This window comes from Pelodiscus sinensis, chromosome 7, assembly GCF_049634645.1.
Source record: "Pelodiscus sinensis isolate JC-2024 chromosome 7, ASM4963464v1, whole genome shotgun sequence".
Lineage (NCBI taxonomy): Eukaryota > Metazoa > Chordata > Testudines > Trionychidae > Pelodiscus > Pelodiscus sinensis.
This window is the reverse complement of record NC_134717.1, coordinates 56,624,208-56,641,224: the sequence shown is the minus strand read 5'-3', so window position 1 is coordinate 56,641,224 and position 17,017 is coordinate 56,624,208. Positions and strand designations below refer to the sequence as shown.

Genomic DNA, 17,017 nt, shown 5'->3' with positions numbered 1-17,017 from the left:
TCCCTGGTCCTCTCAGGACTCCTATTCCCATGGTTGTTAATGTCAATACTATAACTGACGTCTGTAAAGGGGCGTAAGTTGAAGGACTAACCCATACACGTCACTCCTCATGGAACTGAATACTACTGGATAATTAAGAGGATTCGGAAAAATCAACAGGATCTGCCATCGCTCCCTATCACAGACCCTCTCAGAAATTCTAGTTTTTATTTTCATCTGGTTGGACTAGATCAAGCTGGCCAACCTAAACCAGAGAAGGAGCCAGACTTTCCCAATGTACGTTGCCCAAGAGCAACCGTTCTATGTCACCAGCCCCACCACCACTCTCAGCACATCCCGCCCACTGGCAGTCTCACCAGTCAGTGCCGCCTCCTCCTTTTCCTCCTGCCCATTTGGATCAGCTCTCTCTCGGCGGGAGACACCAAAGGGGGGAAGCATGGGTGTGACAGGCTCAGTGGAGGAGGGTAGGAAGTGGCAGAATCCTAGCGGGGAAGTGCCTACGGCAGAGCTGGGGATTGAACAGTGAGCACTCTCCGGCCCAGTGGAAAGTTGGCACCGGAGGGGGGCAGGAGTGTTCGGTATTTTTGGTTAAACCATCTGGCAACCCTAGATGGGTTAATAATTTATACAACAAAAGACAGAAATAATATTTAATAATCAGAAAGGAAGGTCTAAGAGCCAAGAAACAGTTAATCCATTACACAGAAGGTTTGATGTTGTTACACATTTATATCGGAAAGACGAGTATGCATCAACATTTTCAGAACTGACTAATGACTATTGAGTGTCCAACTTGGGATGCTTTAAATAATATTTTGAGTCTACGTGCTTGGTATTTCTAAAATCAGGTCCTTTCAAATGTCTCATTTTACCCAAAAAGAAGGTTACCGACATCATGAGTCACTTTTAAAAATCATCAGCCTACGTCTGGGTACTTGTCTCAGTTTGAAGCTGTTTATACGTAATCAACACCAATGTGTTTAGTGAAACTGTAGATGGTCAACCTGTGGAACTCCTTGCCAGAGGATGTGGTGAAGGCTAGGACTTTAACAGGGTTCAAAAAAGAGCTAGATAGATTCATGGAGGATAGGTCATCAATAGTTATTAGCCAGGATGGGTAGGAATGGTGTCCCTAGCCTCTGTTTGTCTGGAAATGGGTGACAGGGGAGGGATCACATGAGGATTACCTGTTGTGTTCTGTCATGATCTGGGCCTCCCCTCAGATTTATAGCATGTCATCATTGGGGTTAAAGGCGTGGTCTCCCACCTGAGTGCTCCCTTCTTTCCATGTCCCAGTCCTTACTTATGTCCTGACTAGACACTACCAGTCATTAAGTGCCCTGAGTTAACCCCGTCAATAGGGCTTCTGCTGCCTGACGGAAAGGAGGGGGACCTGGGTCCACCCTCACTCCAGGTCCTGACCCAGGACCCTAAGGACAGGGATGTAACTCCGTGTCCGGTTGGTGGGGCAGCCGCCGTAACTCGCCAACCCTCGAGCAGCCTGTCGGCTCCAATGCTCAGTCCTGGGTCACTTCCTTCCCTCCGTTGCGTTGCCCAACTAGCCAGTCTCCCGGTGACCCTCCGGCCTTTCCCGTTTCCAGCTCCTCCAACTGACAGCCTCCGCTCCTCCTTCAGTCGCCCCTGTCACTCTATCTCCTGTTTCCTCTCCTGCTTCCTCTCCTGGGCCCGTCTGGCCCTCTTTTGTACTCCCCACTGCTCTCGGGGGTAGGCCCCAGCCCCTTTCGTTATCCCCCTGACGTCAGCGTGTGTCCCTACGCCACTCCCGGGGGCGGCATCAGAATAAGTGGAGCACGGCCGCCGAGAGGCTGTGCCTTCCCCGGAAAAAGCCTCGTTGGGGCTTTTGGGAGTGCGGGACTCGGGGAACTCTGTGGCTGCTGCTGCCGCCGTACCCACAGCCCCGTCACATGTTCCCTTCCTCTGGGGCATCTGGTATTGGCCACTGTCAGCAGACAAGATACTGGGCTAGACGGACCGTTGGTCTGACCCAGTATGGCCGTTCTTATGTTCTTATGCTTCAGGGGGTAGCCAAGTTAGTCTGTACAGAATAAACTTAAAAAACAATGAATGGTCTAGTGCTACCAGACCATTTGTTGTTTTTTAAGTTTATTTATGTTCTTATGTTAGACAGTTTTTTGTCTATAGCATTCAGTAGGACTGTGTGACATGGAGAAATAAAATGCTTTGGACAGTTTTTACATTGAATAAGTAGCTCTCTGTTGGATTCAGCACATGCAAAATTATTTTGCTTCTTCATTCTCGTGTTGGTGCAGCTGATTGAAGGGCAGAAGACTATGGGGAGGGAATAATTCAGGGTTACCGTATCTTTACTGGCGTAGGGTTTAACATTTTATTTTTTAAGGCTAAAATTGAGTGAATCCTACAATGAGTGTGACAATCAAAGGATGTTTTATATTTAGACACTTGCAAGTTTTGTGGCTATTTTTAAGGGAGAAGGATTCAATCAGGTTGATTTTAGACAATGGCAAGTAATTTGTTTCAGACAAGAGGTTAAGGTACTCAGGAGAAAAACCATCCTGTTCAGTCATGTCATGTGCCATGCTAACTGGAACAAAAATGTTGCCGTCCTTGTATCACATGTAGTGATGCTGCACAGTGATAGTCACTCTAGAAAGAAAAGACGCCTTGAGCAATTTTGACTTACTAATGCTAAGTTCAGGCTCCTTGTTTTCCATAAAAAATGTTTGATAACTTAAGCCAGAGATTTGTTATAGCTAGCTTCAAAGAACGTAGAAAGGACTTGTAAAGAGTATAGTGATTGCAGGGGCATGTTCATATCAGTCAAATATAAGTAGCCTGGGTCTATTCATTGATCATTGAGGGGTAAAATTCAAAACAAAGCCCTAGATACACATCTCTGGAAATTAAACCCTGGACCCAAATGTCATAGTTTGCAACTACCCCAACTTTTAAAGAGCAGACTCAAAAACATATTTATAACTTCTAATTAAATTGCATAATTGATGCTATAATACTGAGACCTTGCCTCATTCACACTCCAGTTCAGCAAAGCATTTAAGCATGAAGTTTAATTTCTCCCTGCTCAGCAAGGAACTTAAGCACATATTTACACTTAAGTACATCCTTAAGCACTCTGCTGAATAGGGATTATCTATGGAATTAGGACTACGGAGCCCATCACTGTGCATTTCAAGGATTTCAGACTCAAAGTTCTGATGTGGCTTGTTAGATAAGAGCCCACTGAAAAATTTTGAATTCAGGTTCAGATTAAAAATGTCTCTCCCCACCCCCCATAAACACATAATTTAGGAGTATGCAGATTTGGGGTTTGCGCTGAGCCATTAGGTAGATATAACATGTCCTAGTTGTGTTATAAATTTGCTATTTAACAAATAATGTATCCTCATCCACATCCAGACCACTCACCCTAGCTGTTCTGCCCATCTTGCAGATTATAGGAATTTTCATCATAACCCTATTATTGTTTCTAAAATACAGGTGAAAAATGCACACCCCACGCAATGACCATTCTTGGTACTTGCTGTCTGTATGGGTATATCTACACTACAATGTTAGTTCGAACTAACGGACATTAGTTCGAACTAACATTCATAGCCGCTACACTAGCGCTCCGCTAGTTCGAATTTGAATCGAACTAGCGGAGCGCTTAGTTCGAACTAGGAAAGCCTCATTTTACAAGGATTAAGCCTAGTTCGAACTTACTAGTTCGATTTAAGGAGTGTGTAGCCCCTTAATTCGAACTAGTGGGAGGCTAGCCCTCCCCAGGTTTCCCTGGTGGCCACTCTGGCCAACACCAGGGAAACTCTATGCACTCCTCCCGGCCCCGGACCCCTTAAAGGGGCACGGGCTGGCTACGGTGCCCGTGCCAGGTGCAAGCCTGCCAGCACCCAGCCAGCAGACCCTGCACCTGGCACGGCACAGAGCCACCCACCCGATGTCCCCCAGCCCACCCCCTTTTCCCGGGACCAGGCTGGCGGCTCCTGGGAGCTTGCCCTGGACCGCAAGAGGCGGGCACCTTCCTGGGCTAGTGCGGACATCGTGGACCTCGTCCACGATCTCCGCACTAGGCACAGGAAAGTGGCCGTCTAGGGCAGGAGAGCTGCCAGCCTGGCCACCCAGGAGCAGGTGTGCATGAAAATCAAGGGGGTCCACTGAGACCCTCGACCCTGAGCCCTGAGCTTAGAACGGCCGTACTGGGTCAGACCAAAGGTCCACCTAGCCCAGTAGCCTGTCTGCCGACAGTGGCCAACCCTAGGGACCCTAGAGGGAATGGACCGAAGACAGTGACCAAGCCATTTGTCTCGTGCCATCCCTCTCCAGCCTTCCACAAACTTTGGGCAGGGACACCACTCCTACCCCCTGGCTAAGACCACTCCATGGACCCAACCTCCATGACTTGATCTCACTTCCCTTTAAACTGTGTTCTAGTTGTAGCCTTCACAGCCTCCTGCAGCAAGGAGTTCCACAGGTTAACTATTTGCTTTGTGAAGAAGAACAACTTTCTCTTACTAGTTTCAAGCCTGATACCCATTCCTTTCCTTAGGTGTCCTCTAGTCCTTCTTTAGGGGAACTCATGAAGAACTTTTCTGTGTGCACCCTCTCCACCCAACCCCTGCTTTTAGAGACCTCTATCCTGTCCCCGCTCCGTCTCCTCTTTTCTAAGCTGAACAGTCCCAGTCTCTGTAGCCTCTCTTCATATGGGACCTGTTCCCAACCCCTGATCATGTTAGTTGCCCTCCCCTCTCCCAGCCTTTCTCTTCCCCTCTCCCACCTCCTTTTCCCAGTCTCCCCCAGTTTTGTTCAATAAAGACAGAGTCAATGTTGGAAGAAACGTTATCTTTATTTTGTACATCAATAAGAAGGGGGGCTAAGGAAGGGTAAGTGGAAGGAGGTGAGGAAGGAATGGGGTACGAGCCCCCGATGGGGAGGACTGGGCTGGCTCTGCGGGCTTCTGGGGGTGGAAGCTCTCCTGCAGCCCCCCAATTGCCCCCCTCCCCAGATGGCAGCCTGCGGCAAGTGCAGCCGGGCTGATGGCCGAGTGGTGTGATGTGCCCAGTGTGGGTACTCCGGGCAATCCAAGCCAGGACTGCTTTGCAAGCGGGGCACCCCTTAGAACTGTCTATCCGGGGTGGGGGTTGGGACCCTTTAAGCGCAGCCCTCAGCTAGCCTGAGACAGCATCTCCACGCTCTAAGTCCTCCTCTGATGCCCTGCCGGCACTGCTTCCGGTCATCCTTAACCCCGGTTCAGGGTCCACTCAATGTGGACTTGCTAGTTCGAATTAGCAAAACGCTAATTCAAACTAGTTTTTAGTTCTAGACGCGTTAGTTCGAATTAGCTTAGTTCGAATTAACTAATTCGAACTAAGTTAGTTCAAATTAGCGCTGTAGTGTAGACGTACCCTATCATAGTTTAGTGTTGTGAACACTTGCAATTGTATCAGGAGTCTTGCAATATCTGGTGCTTACTTCAAGCCCCAGCTCCTTACATCAGGTGATTATGGGAAAACCTTTCCTTTCCTTTCAAGAAATGTTAAGTTTCTAGCTGTCTTTGTTGCACAGAAAAACCTGAGAGTAAGCAACAGGCTCCAAAAAGCAGAAAGCAAATAAAAGCCTGAATCAGAATGCTGAATGCCTGGCATTTACAGTATTGTTTTTATCATCTCGTGCCATAAACTGGGTCTGAGATTTATGTGTTTGGCACAGAATGCCTTACGCAGGGCACTTTGCATGTACCAACTATTAACTGCCACATGGAACAGCTGCAGTTCCAAAGAGAAAACACAGACAGATGTGCTCAGCAGCAAAAGCGACCTTAGGGAATACTTTCTAGCCTGAATTCCACTACCTGAGGAATGCGGAGCCAGACTGATTGACAGACAAGGCAAAAGGAGACATTGAGGCTCAGGAAACATTGAGAATCAGGCCCTGAATTATTTTGAGCAACTGTCAGTAGATGTTCATCACCTTTTCTTTTTTATGTCAAAACTGCAGGGGTCTCCATCATAGTCCCAGTGCCTAGCCATTCAATGCCTGTCATGTGGTGCAAGTACAACCGCAGAGAACCACTCATCAATGTAACCCTGGCCGTAGGAACGCCTTTAGTTGTAAACATGGCAACACAATGGCCCCTGTTATTGCAAACACCCTTCTAAATGACACCTGTCAATGCAGCAGCACCTATACATTGATATTCCCAGCAGCAATGGCATTAAACTTTGGCAAGTCCCTTTATACTGTAAGTTCAGCAGTACTAAAGCATCTCTCTTTTACACACAGGATCAGATTTCAATGTCAACTACCCTAGAATGGGTCCAGGTGTAATTTCATTGATTTCCAAGGGATTACTCTGGATTTGCACTAGTGTAACTGAGGTCAGACTCTCAGACTGTACCAATGCATTCACAAAAAAGTTGATCTGTTCTCTCGCTCTTGCTTCACACACAGGTGTTGGGGGTTCCATCTGAGGATACTTGGCCAGGAATTTCCAAGCTTCCCAACTATAAACCAGGTATACTCTCACTGAGAGAACTTCTAGATACACCTGAGTTACTAACTATATAAGAACTGGATCAGCTGTTTTCCATAAAAATAGGTTTGATGCTTTTCAGAAATTAGGGGGGGAGGTCGAAGTACATCGCTGTAGCCTAGATTGATTTAACATTTTGTTGGGCCAAGTGTAGGCTTTGCATACACTAGCACTTTTGTTGGCCAAATATTGTGGCATGAAATAGCACACCCTGACTGACTTAAGTTTCATCCACAAACATGTTAACGTAGACAGCACTCTCCTACTGACATAGCCACTGTCACTTGTTGGGGGTGGTTTAATTAAGCTGGTGGGAAAGCTTTCTCCCACCAACATTTAGCAGCTAGACGGGAGACCTTGCGTGGTTCAGCTGCAGCAGCACCGCTGTGCTAGTGACAGGTCCCTATAGCACAGACATCGCCTCAGTTAGGCCTTGTCTAAACTGGCATGTTTTGTCAAGAAAAGCTGCCTTTGGGCAACAAAAACATCCAAGCATCCACATTACAGCGTGACAAATGTCACAACATGTTTTTTGCGACACAAAACTTCCAGCTCCGTGAGAAACTTTTGACTCTGTGCAGTTGACAACCACACAGTGTGCACCAGGCAGGTTTTTTGTTGAGTTCATTGGACTCCAGCATGTGTCCCACAATGTCCTGTTTAGTCATTCTGGACATCACCTTGAACTCGGCGGCCCTTCAGCCACCTAATGTTTACAAGTAAAGGGATGCTCCCCTCCCACCTGCAAACCCCAGAAAATTCAAATTGGTTTCTTGTGTCTGTGGCACATGGTGTGGTGGCCCTCCTGTGATCTTCTCAAGGAAAAGCGGGGTGGTGGCTACCAATGCAAAAGCTCTCCTGCTTGGAGCAATGCAGAGCTTTTGGATCTAATAGGTGTGCGAAGCGAAGTTTCAGTGCAACTGGAGCTGCAAGTGATCCATAAGAACTCGAACACGTACAGTCACATTTCTCAAGCCCTGTATGAGAAGGGGTAGGAGCAAAACACTACAACGCAGAGCCAAGATCAAGGAACTCCGGCAGGGCTACCAGAAGGTGAAGGAGGCAATCAACCAGTCTGCTGCTGCACCCAGAACATGCTGGTTTTATAAAGAACTGGATGGAATTCTGTGTGGGGGCCCCACAACCAAACCCTGCGACAGTGTGAATAGTTCTCAAAGAACAGAGCCAGATACTTGTCCTGGATTCACAACAGGACACAAGTTGATGAAGATACTGAAGAGGGCCAGGAGGCAAGGGTCAACCCAGTGACAGCCTGTGCACCCGGCAGCAAGGATCCGTTCTCCAACAATCTTTGCAAGGACGCTCAGCAACTCTTTGCGGAAAAGACACCACGTGTTAAAGCAATGGAAGGGACACAGGGTACACTGCTGTGCAGGTGGGGGGGTTGGTGGTTGAGTGGATGGCAGCCATGCAGGGTGGGATGGAGGTGGTGCCCCAGTGATTAGTTGCTGCGCAGGCGAGCTGGTTTGGGGGCTGAGAGGTTGGCAAACATCGGTGCCCATGAGGGGCGGTCTATGCAGTCGGGCAAGGGGGGCGGCAGTTCGGGATGACTAGAGGCTGTATTTCAATATGGCCAAACACAGCACCGATGCACACACGGACAGCAATAGAATCTCCCTGGGAAATGGTGTTGAAGATTCGCCTGATGTACTGATTCGTTTTGTCACAGAGATTCCATGGCAGGGCTGCTTTTGCCCAACCCCCGGTACGATGCTTTCCCAAACCAGTCCTTAGTGTGTGTTGCCGGAACCACGGCAGCACACAATTTGGCAGCATAAGGGCCAGAGAGCCCCCCACTCGCCTCCAAAAGCTCAGCCCCGGTTTGCTTGTTAAAAGTGTGAGTCCAAGCGCTGTACCTCAGTGCTGCACCCATGGGGAAACAGTTCACCCTTACTCTCACCAAAATTATGTAATCAACAGCTTGCGGCCACCACCTGGGGGGAGATAATCCTCCAAAAGGTCCAGCCTGGCACAGAGACACCGCCATCTCCCTTTCAGTCTGCCAAAGGCACATTGCATGACCATTCGGCAGCAGCGTAGCCTGTTGTTGAACTGCTCCTTACTGCTGTGCAAGTGCCCCATGTAACGCTTCATGAGCCAGAGCTGCAAGGGGTCACCTAGAATCACTATGGGCATTCCCACATCTCCCACTGTAAATTTCTGGTTTGGAAAGAAAGTACCACCATGCAGCCTCCTGTACAGACCACTGTTCCTGAAGATGCGTCCATCCTGCATCGGTCCAGACCACACCACATTTTTGTCTGTGAAACACCCGCAATGGACCACAAGCGCCTGAAGCACCACAGAGAAGTACCCCTTATGGTTGATGTACTCTGACGCAAGGCAGGGTGGTGCTATAATGGGGATGTGTGTCCCATCGAGTGTTCCACCACAGCTAGGAAAGCCCTTGTCAGCAAAGCCAGCCACTGTGTCATCCACCTTTCCCAGCGTCACCATCCTGCCCATCAAAATGTGATTTATGGCCGTGCACCCTTGCAGAAGCACTACCCTGACAGTAGGCTGGCCCACTGCAAACAGTAGTAAGCAGGAGTGCCCAACTTCACACAGCAATGCCTTATGCTTCTCTACTGAGACAGCAGCTCTCATTCCGGTATCCGTGTGCCGCACACAGCTCCAGAGAGGTTGCTTCCCACATCTGAAAGTTCTGCAGCCGCTGCTCTTCCTCCCACCTGCATGGCAACGCAGCCCCACCGCTCTGAGCTGGTTTCCCTAGTCCCACCGCAACAATCTAATGAGTCTCTCAGGTCTGCCAAAGCCAAATGATATAGCGATTCATCATCCTCTAATTCTAATGAATCTTCATTGGGTTCTGACGAATACAAATAAGAATCTGACGAGTCGTCGTCGTTGTCCGCTAGTCGGTCCAGAATTGGGCATGCTGCAATGCACGATGTCTTCTGAACAGTGCTCGGGATAAGGGCCACAAGGCTAGGATCTAGGTTTTCTCACTGTGGTTGCTCTAGCTGGTGCAAAAGAAAGCAGGAAACTCAGGGACATCTGGGAAGAAAAGAGATGGCTGACGGGACGTTTTTCACATTCCCAGCATGCTTAGCACTACATTGAGCTTTCCTACAGGTCTTAGAGAGGGAAGGTGACGCAAGGCACTGTGGGATGCATACCCACCATGCTTTATCTTTCTGTTAAGGAGGGAGCGGCGGATGTGGCCATTAGTTATCCACAGCAGCTACCAGAAAAACTGGTTTGGCAAGTTTCCAGTTTTAGCAACTTTTGCCTGTCGACAGCACTTTTGTCACTCAGACGTGCAAGTGTAGACATAGCCTTAGTCTGCTGTTCCACTTAAAGGGCTGGCATCTCCTATTTTACCCTGGACAAGGTGGCAAATACTTGTACGGTTTATCGATACCTTTTATTATTACGAAGCTGAGGTGTGAGCCCTGTAAACCGTATTTTCAAAGGTCACTGCCCCTGATTTTGATGTGGGCAAGGCGAGAAGTGTGTGTGATTTATAAAGCTGGTTTATTTCCATGCAGGCTGGTTGAGAAGTCTGTGTCCTGAACTTCAAAGGGCCAGTTGTTTCTTATTTTGATGTGGGCAGATTGAGAAGTATGCTTTGAAAAGCAGGCTCCCTCTCTCTCTCTCCCTCTCTCTTTTTAATGTTTTCTCCTGGGATATCTTTCAGAGCAGTATATCCAAGTGTCAATGAGGGGGGAATGAGGAGCACTGATTCTCAGCCACCCAGCAGGATCATTTGCAAAGAGAAATATAAAAGTGAAATATTAAAAACCCTGGAATGTGAAATCCATCCATCTGCAGACCTATCTGGTCTCTCTCACTCGCTCCCGGGAAGGTGGTGGGGGGGGGGGGGGGGGAGGGCATATCAGCTTGGAAAAAAAAGTGGAGGAGGGAAAAAGAAGAGCTTTGAGTAAGAGGTTTACATGTTTAGTAGAGCATAGTAACATCCGTTCAAAAGAGTGGGTGTTGCTTTGTGACCCACTCCAAGGCGCCCCTCCAAATGTCCAGCTTTGAACATTACACAGCCCCCATTTTCACATGCTGACGGTGATTGGATGAACAATAACACGGCCTCACACTCTAAAGGGTTGGGATCTTTCACACAATTAGCCGAGACACATTAATCAAACTGGCGTGAAATTTGGAATGTGTCGCCTTCGGCAGCAACTTGCCAGTTTGGCTGGGAAGGGAGCGCAGAGCAGACAGTCGGGGAGTGGGGGGAAGAGATCTGGTTTCCTCATTAAAGGCTGGGTTGGGATACTGTCACTCATAACGGGGATCAATATCAATATCACAAACTGCTCCTGGCGGCCTGTGGAATAAGGCAATCCTTTTGCCACTAAAGGTAGCACAATCTGACCCAAGGGAATTTCCTGATGTCGATAGAACAAACAGGCCCTCTCGCAGGCAGTTACTTGCAGCTTTAGCACCAATGCAAACTGTAGACATTCAGGCGCTGTCCGGGGGGACTGTGACAACACCCGAGCTGATACACTGACATCCACATCAAGGGGAAGGCAGGATTCAAGGCAGCATTGGAATTGATTTAGTGAGAACCGATCAGGCCTCCTTAAGCAGGAAGTGATCTGAAACTCAGCAAGGTTTCTGCAGTGGAGACAAGCTGTAGGAATTCAGGTGGACAGAGCAGGTGCCCTATGGACAGCCCTGATAGCTGGGACCAGTGATGTTCACAGCACTGCACTATAAGCGCAGGCAACATCTAACCAGGTGCAGGCCTGGAGACACAAGAGGAGAGTATCACAGACCAGAGCGCACTGCTCACCTCAGTCTGGAGCTGATCCTGTGCTATTGAAGCCCATGGAAAATTTCCTATTGATTTCAAACAACAAACGGTCTGGTAGCACTTTCTAGACTCTTACTGGATACTATCGATTAATTTTGATTCTTATCTGCATATTTTAACTACCCAGTCTTCAGATACTTACTGATTCCCTCTGCTCTCGGACTCCCACCCCCTTCATTTTTCTTCCCTCCCCCTCTCCTATTTATTTTGGATGTGCACATCCTAAACTCATAATTTCGGTCACCTGAAGAAGTGGGCTGCACCCATGAAAGCTCATGATACAATCTACATGTTTTGTTAAGGCATGTCTACACTAGCCCCCTAGTTTGAACTAGGGGACTAGTGTAGACATACCCTTTGTCTGTAAAGTGCTACTGTAACCACCACCAAGGTGGTTTTGAACCTGGGACCTCGGGAGCTGACTCTAGGAGCCTCTACCCTCTGAGCTAAAAGCCAGCTGGCTCCCAGCCCATGCTGTAGAGGTCTCTTGAGCTTAACTGTTGCAGTGGTCTAGTTGCCACTTGCAGTGCTCAGTAGCCACACTAGGGCTACGTCTACACTGGCACCCTTTTCCGGAAATGCTTAAAACGGAACAGTTTTCCGTTATACGTATTTCCGGAAAAAGCGCGTCTACATTGGCAGGATGCTTTTCCGGAAAAGCACTTTTTCCAGAAAAGCGTCCGTGGCCAATGTAGACGCGCTTTTCCGGAAAAAGCCCCAATCGTCATTTTCGCGATCGGGGCTTTTTTGCGGAAAAGACTACTGTGCTGTCTACACTGGCCCTTTTCCGGAATAGTTTTTCTGGAAAAGGACTTTTGCCTGAACGGGAGCAGCATAGTTTTTCTGGAAAAACACTGACAATTTTACAGTAGATCGTCATTGCTTTTCCGGAAAAGCAAGCGGCCAGTGTAGACAGCTGGCAAGTTATTCCAGAAAAGCAGCTGCTTTTCCGGAATAAGTGGCCAGTGTAGAATAAGCGGCCAGCCTAGGTGTGTGGGTTTCACTACCAGACCATTTGTTGTTTGAAATCAATAGGAAATTTCCCACTGGCTTCAATAGCACAGGATCAGCTCCAGGTCTGAGGAGAACCCTTCTGTAGTTGGAGAGGTTCCTGGAGCAGGTAGGTCACTAGGAACCTATTAAAATGGAACCTCCAGGTGGGCCTGTCCCCACCAGGGTAGCTGTGCCACAAACTCTGACCAAGGGGTGGCACGTCGTAGTGCGGGCTCTGAGGTCAGGGCTGTGGTCACTTCCTGCTCACAGGAGGGGAAGGAACAGCCCCATTGAGGATACTTCTGAAAATGTGTTCAAGCCCATTTCCTCCCTTGCATAACACAGCTCAGAATAGGGCTCCAGGTTAAAGAAAACTCTGTCCTTCTTTTACACAGTCCTCATTGCTTATGTGCTAAAGTCTCAACCCAGATCCAAAACCCAACTGACCAGGAAGGTGGGGCATATGGCATGGAAGTCTCTCCTATGAAAGTCTTTCCTTGGACTGTCACAGTATCCACAGGTTAGCCCAGGGGTGGGCAATAATTTTTGATGGGGGGGGCCACTCCGTGATTTTGGAAAGTAGTCAAGGACAGTACTCTTCCATGATATTAATATTCATTAGTGCAGCATCTGGGATGGAGGTTGGGTGTAGAATGGAGTTTGGGGTAAGGGATTGGGATGAAGGAGGTGGTGTAGGGCCTAGGAGGGAGTCTGAGTGAAGAAAGTGGTTATGATCTTGGCAGGGAATTGGGGTGCAGGGGTTGGGGTTGTGACCTGGGGCAGGGAATTGGGGTGCAGGATCTGGGAGGGGATATAAGTTCAGGAAGGGGACAGAGGGTTTGGCTTATGTGAGGTAGAGGGGCAGGAGTGGAGTGGCAGTGGGTTGGGGGGAGGGAAGAGCTGGCGTGTCAGGGGCAGGCCTTAGCTAGGAGAGTTACCTGGGTGAGTCCCAGCCAGCAGCCCAGCACATTTCTCAGGCAGCTTCCCTGCTTGTCCCACCCCTGCACAGGCTGCAGGGGCCAAGAGTGCTGGTGAATAAGAGCCTGAAGGGAGTGGTTCTTTGCACGCTGGCAGCTCTCATTGGCCAGAAATCAGCCAATGGGATTGTGCAGGGGGCGGGAGCAGTGTGTGAAGCACCACTTCTCCCTCCCCCAGGCTCACTGCTGAGAAAGAGAAACAGCTGTGGTAGCTGCTTTTCTGAGCAGGGCAAGCAGGGAGTGTGCCCAAGGCTCCCTGCTATGTCTGCAGACCAGATCTGAAGGCTTGGCAGACTGGATCCGGCCCCCCGGGCCTGGGCTAGCCCTTGCACTCTCCCTCTTTATGCAGTGGATATGTGTAACTGTGGATCTGTGGGCATAGCGCCCTTATTCTGACCTTGCCTGCACGGCTGCAGAATCAGTCACTGCAGCATGTTGTGGGTATGCAAAGCCCCTGTATGGCCTCTTGGTGGCCCATCTGCCAGGCCCACTGCACTCAGGAGTCACTGTAGCCTCCATAGCAATGGAAAGACTTTGCCCTGTGTTTGTTCATGTTTTGTCTCTCCCCTTTTGCTTCCTGTGAAAGAGGCAGTTGTAGCTCTGTTAACACTATTTTTGAAAGCTCTCATGCTGTGTGAGCTCAAATCCTTGCATTAATCTACTGCTGTGTTCATTTCACCGTGCTGAAAAGCAGGGGGTTTAAATCCCTTCTCAACTCCGTTTGTGGCACCGGAAGGCCAACGTCTCGATCCATCTCCACTAACAGTTAAGTTAGAATCTAGACATTGGGGGTCAACGGCAGGAAAGAATTAGGAATAACAGCACGTGACACCAGCCAGTGCCTTTGCCAGACTGAGGGTTTTTTTACATCAGCTCTGACACATGGATTCCAAAGGGAAGGGGCCATTTCATAATGTTCCTACAGCTTTGTCAGCACTAGCTGCCTTAAATGTCTTTTACTGCGTAAACTGAACAACAGAAGAGCATTTAGTGTTTACCGTAGGACTTAGTATCATTACAGTCATGCTAGAGGAGTTCTACAAAGTTCTTTCAGGTATAGCAATGACATTTAAAGCAAAAGAGGCCCCCTAGATCATTTTGTGAATGTATGCAGGTGGTTCTGCAATCAGGAATGGAATGTAGAAGCTTCTAAAGACGAGGGTGTTTTTTTCCTTCCTCCAAATATAGAGGCATTTTCAGCGTCTCTTGCTTTTTCATCTGTCCACCAGCAGATGGAAGCAAGAAGCAAGACGCACTGAAACAATGACATTTTTGCATACAAATGGCGTTTAGGCTCTCAGAGCCTTTTTTATCTCAACTTTCCATTTAACAAGGATAGGAGGAAACTGAATCCCACAATGACGGCAATCTTTATTTCATAATCAATGGCATATGGCTTTAGACCAAAGAGAATAGGAGCCCAGGCACTCATGAGCAGTCGGTTTGTAGGGCTGGCACTGGGCACGTTCTGCTGTCTAAAGGTATGCCACAGAGCCACACCGATTCTGCCCTGCTGCACCACCAGTTTTGTTAGAGAGAAACATTTTCTTGAGACAAGGTGAGGGAGGCAATGTCTTTTATTCGACCAACTCCTGATGGTCTGAAGAAGAACTTAGCTTAATCAGGGGTGGGGAACCTAAAGACCCAGCTTGCCTGCATCTGGCCCCCAAGACTCAGGGCTTCCCCATCCCAGAATTATTTTCTTCCCATTCTGGCACTCCAGCCCCCTTCCCCGTCCTCCCTCCTCCATGTCACCACCCACTCAGAGGAGCTGGAGCACACAAAATCTACCAGCCTGGGCCCCACTAGGCTCTGGTGTGTGACAGGAATGTGGAGTGTCATTCTCCTTAGTCAGGGTTGTTGTTTTTTACTTCAATTGTGTGCAGCCCCCAACTGATTTTTCTGTGGAGCAGCAACCCCCAACCCAAAAAAGGTTCCCCACCCCTGACTAAAATGCTCCTCTCCTTACCAACAGAAGTTGGTCCAAAAAGATATTATTTCATCCACCTTATCTCTCCAATATCATGGGACCAAGATGGCCACAACAAACACTGCATACAAGTATTTTATTACACATGTACGCAGAAACATTACCTGCAATTAGCAGCATTTCATGTCAACACCTTCAATGTTTATTAAATGTTTTTAATGTTTTAATGTTTGCTACTTTAACTTTTGTCTCCTAATACTTTGCTTGTCTCTTTATCTGTCCGCTAGCAGTTCACCTTTGTTTTGCAATGGAGAGGTTTTTCTAATGAGCAGACATTGCGCTGTGTATTGATAGAAAGTAACAGAATCATTGAGTACCTAAGGGCTGTTAATTAACATCAATCAGCCATACATGGTATCATTATCTTGTATGTACATCACCATCATCATATAATACTTGATCAGAATTTCACCCATTTTGCGGAACACTATTCAAAGAGTCTTGAATTCCTTTATCTTTTATCTTCAATCAGTATCTATTTGCTTTAAAATTGTAGATCTGTTTTACCCTTTGGGGCAAGAACTATATTTACCTTGGTGTTTGTAATGTGCCGCTTACAACAGTGCCTCAGGCCTGTCTGAGGATTTTGAGAACGACTTCAAACAAGAAGAGTGGCAATAGTTTCCACATTTAATGAAGTTGGAACGTGTCCATCTTGCCACTATCCTTGTTCAGAATAAAGGAATTGTCAAACTAGAACAGATCCATGGTCCGTCCAGCCTCCTGTTTCTGATAGTGGCCAGAACTACATGCTTCCAAGGAAGGGGCAAGAAACCTTGCAGTGGGCAGAAGAGGGTTACTCCACCCACTATCCCCTTGGCCTCACATTATGTCTCATTGGGTATGTCTACACTACCCCGTTAGTTCGAACTAGCGGGGTAATGTAGGCATACCGCACTTGCAAATGAAGCCCGGGATTTGAATTTCCCGGGCTTCATTTGCGTAAGCGGGGCGCCGCCATTTTTAAATCCCCGCTCGTTCGAACCCCGTGCCACGCGGCTACATGCGGCACGAACTAGGTAATTCGAACTAGGCTTCCTAGTTCGAACTACCGTTACTCCTCGTGGAATGAGGGGTTCGAACGAGCAGGGATTTAAAAATGGCGGCGCCACGCTTATGCAAATGAAGCCCGGGAAATTCAAATCCCGGGCTTCATTTGCAAGTGCGGTATGCCTACATTACCCTCCTAGTTCGAACTAGGAGGGTAGTGTAGACATACCCTCTGTTCTTTCGATTTTCTTGTGGAAGAACTTAGGGTTCTTGCAGTGGGGACATTCCTCAAGTTTTGTTGGAGAAACAAAATTCCCGACAAAATTCTGTAATGTAGACATACTCCAAGTAACACAGTTTTGTTAGTTCATATTTCAAAATATTTTGAAAAAATTCTTATATTTTGTCTAATTCCTCATGTATTGTGTTAACGTTCTTTCCTGAATGCTGCACCTGTTCCCAACAGAAATAATAAAATAGAAATTCAGACCCTCATTCAGGGAAAGACTCATGTTCAGGAAGGACACTTAAGCATATACTTTACTTTACAGTTAACTTTAAGTCCCAATGTGTTTTCCTTAATAGAGATGGAGTTAAGCACGTGTAGGTGATTTTCCTGAATCAGGGCCTAACATTTACAGTGCTGTGTATACATATTTCAAAGCTCTGTACATACCATGTAGCACACACTACAGTGCTTA

General features: G+C 47.9%; 1 protein-coding gene across 4 annotated transcripts in view; it reads left to right on the top strand.

The window, feature by feature from the left end:
* Positions 1-17,017, top strand: part of CDK15 (cyclin dependent kinase 15) — an 87,552-nt gene that overhangs the window by 45,547 nt on the left and 24,988 nt on the right. For all 4 annotated transcript variants that reach the window (XM_075933865.1, XM_075933863.1, XM_075933864.1 and 1 more), the window contains exon 10: positions 6,466-6,529. In XM_075933865.1, the coding sequence (XP_075789980.1) occupies positions 6,466-6,529 (64 nt within the window). The remainder of the gene's footprint in view (positions 1-6,465; positions 6,530-17,017) is intronic.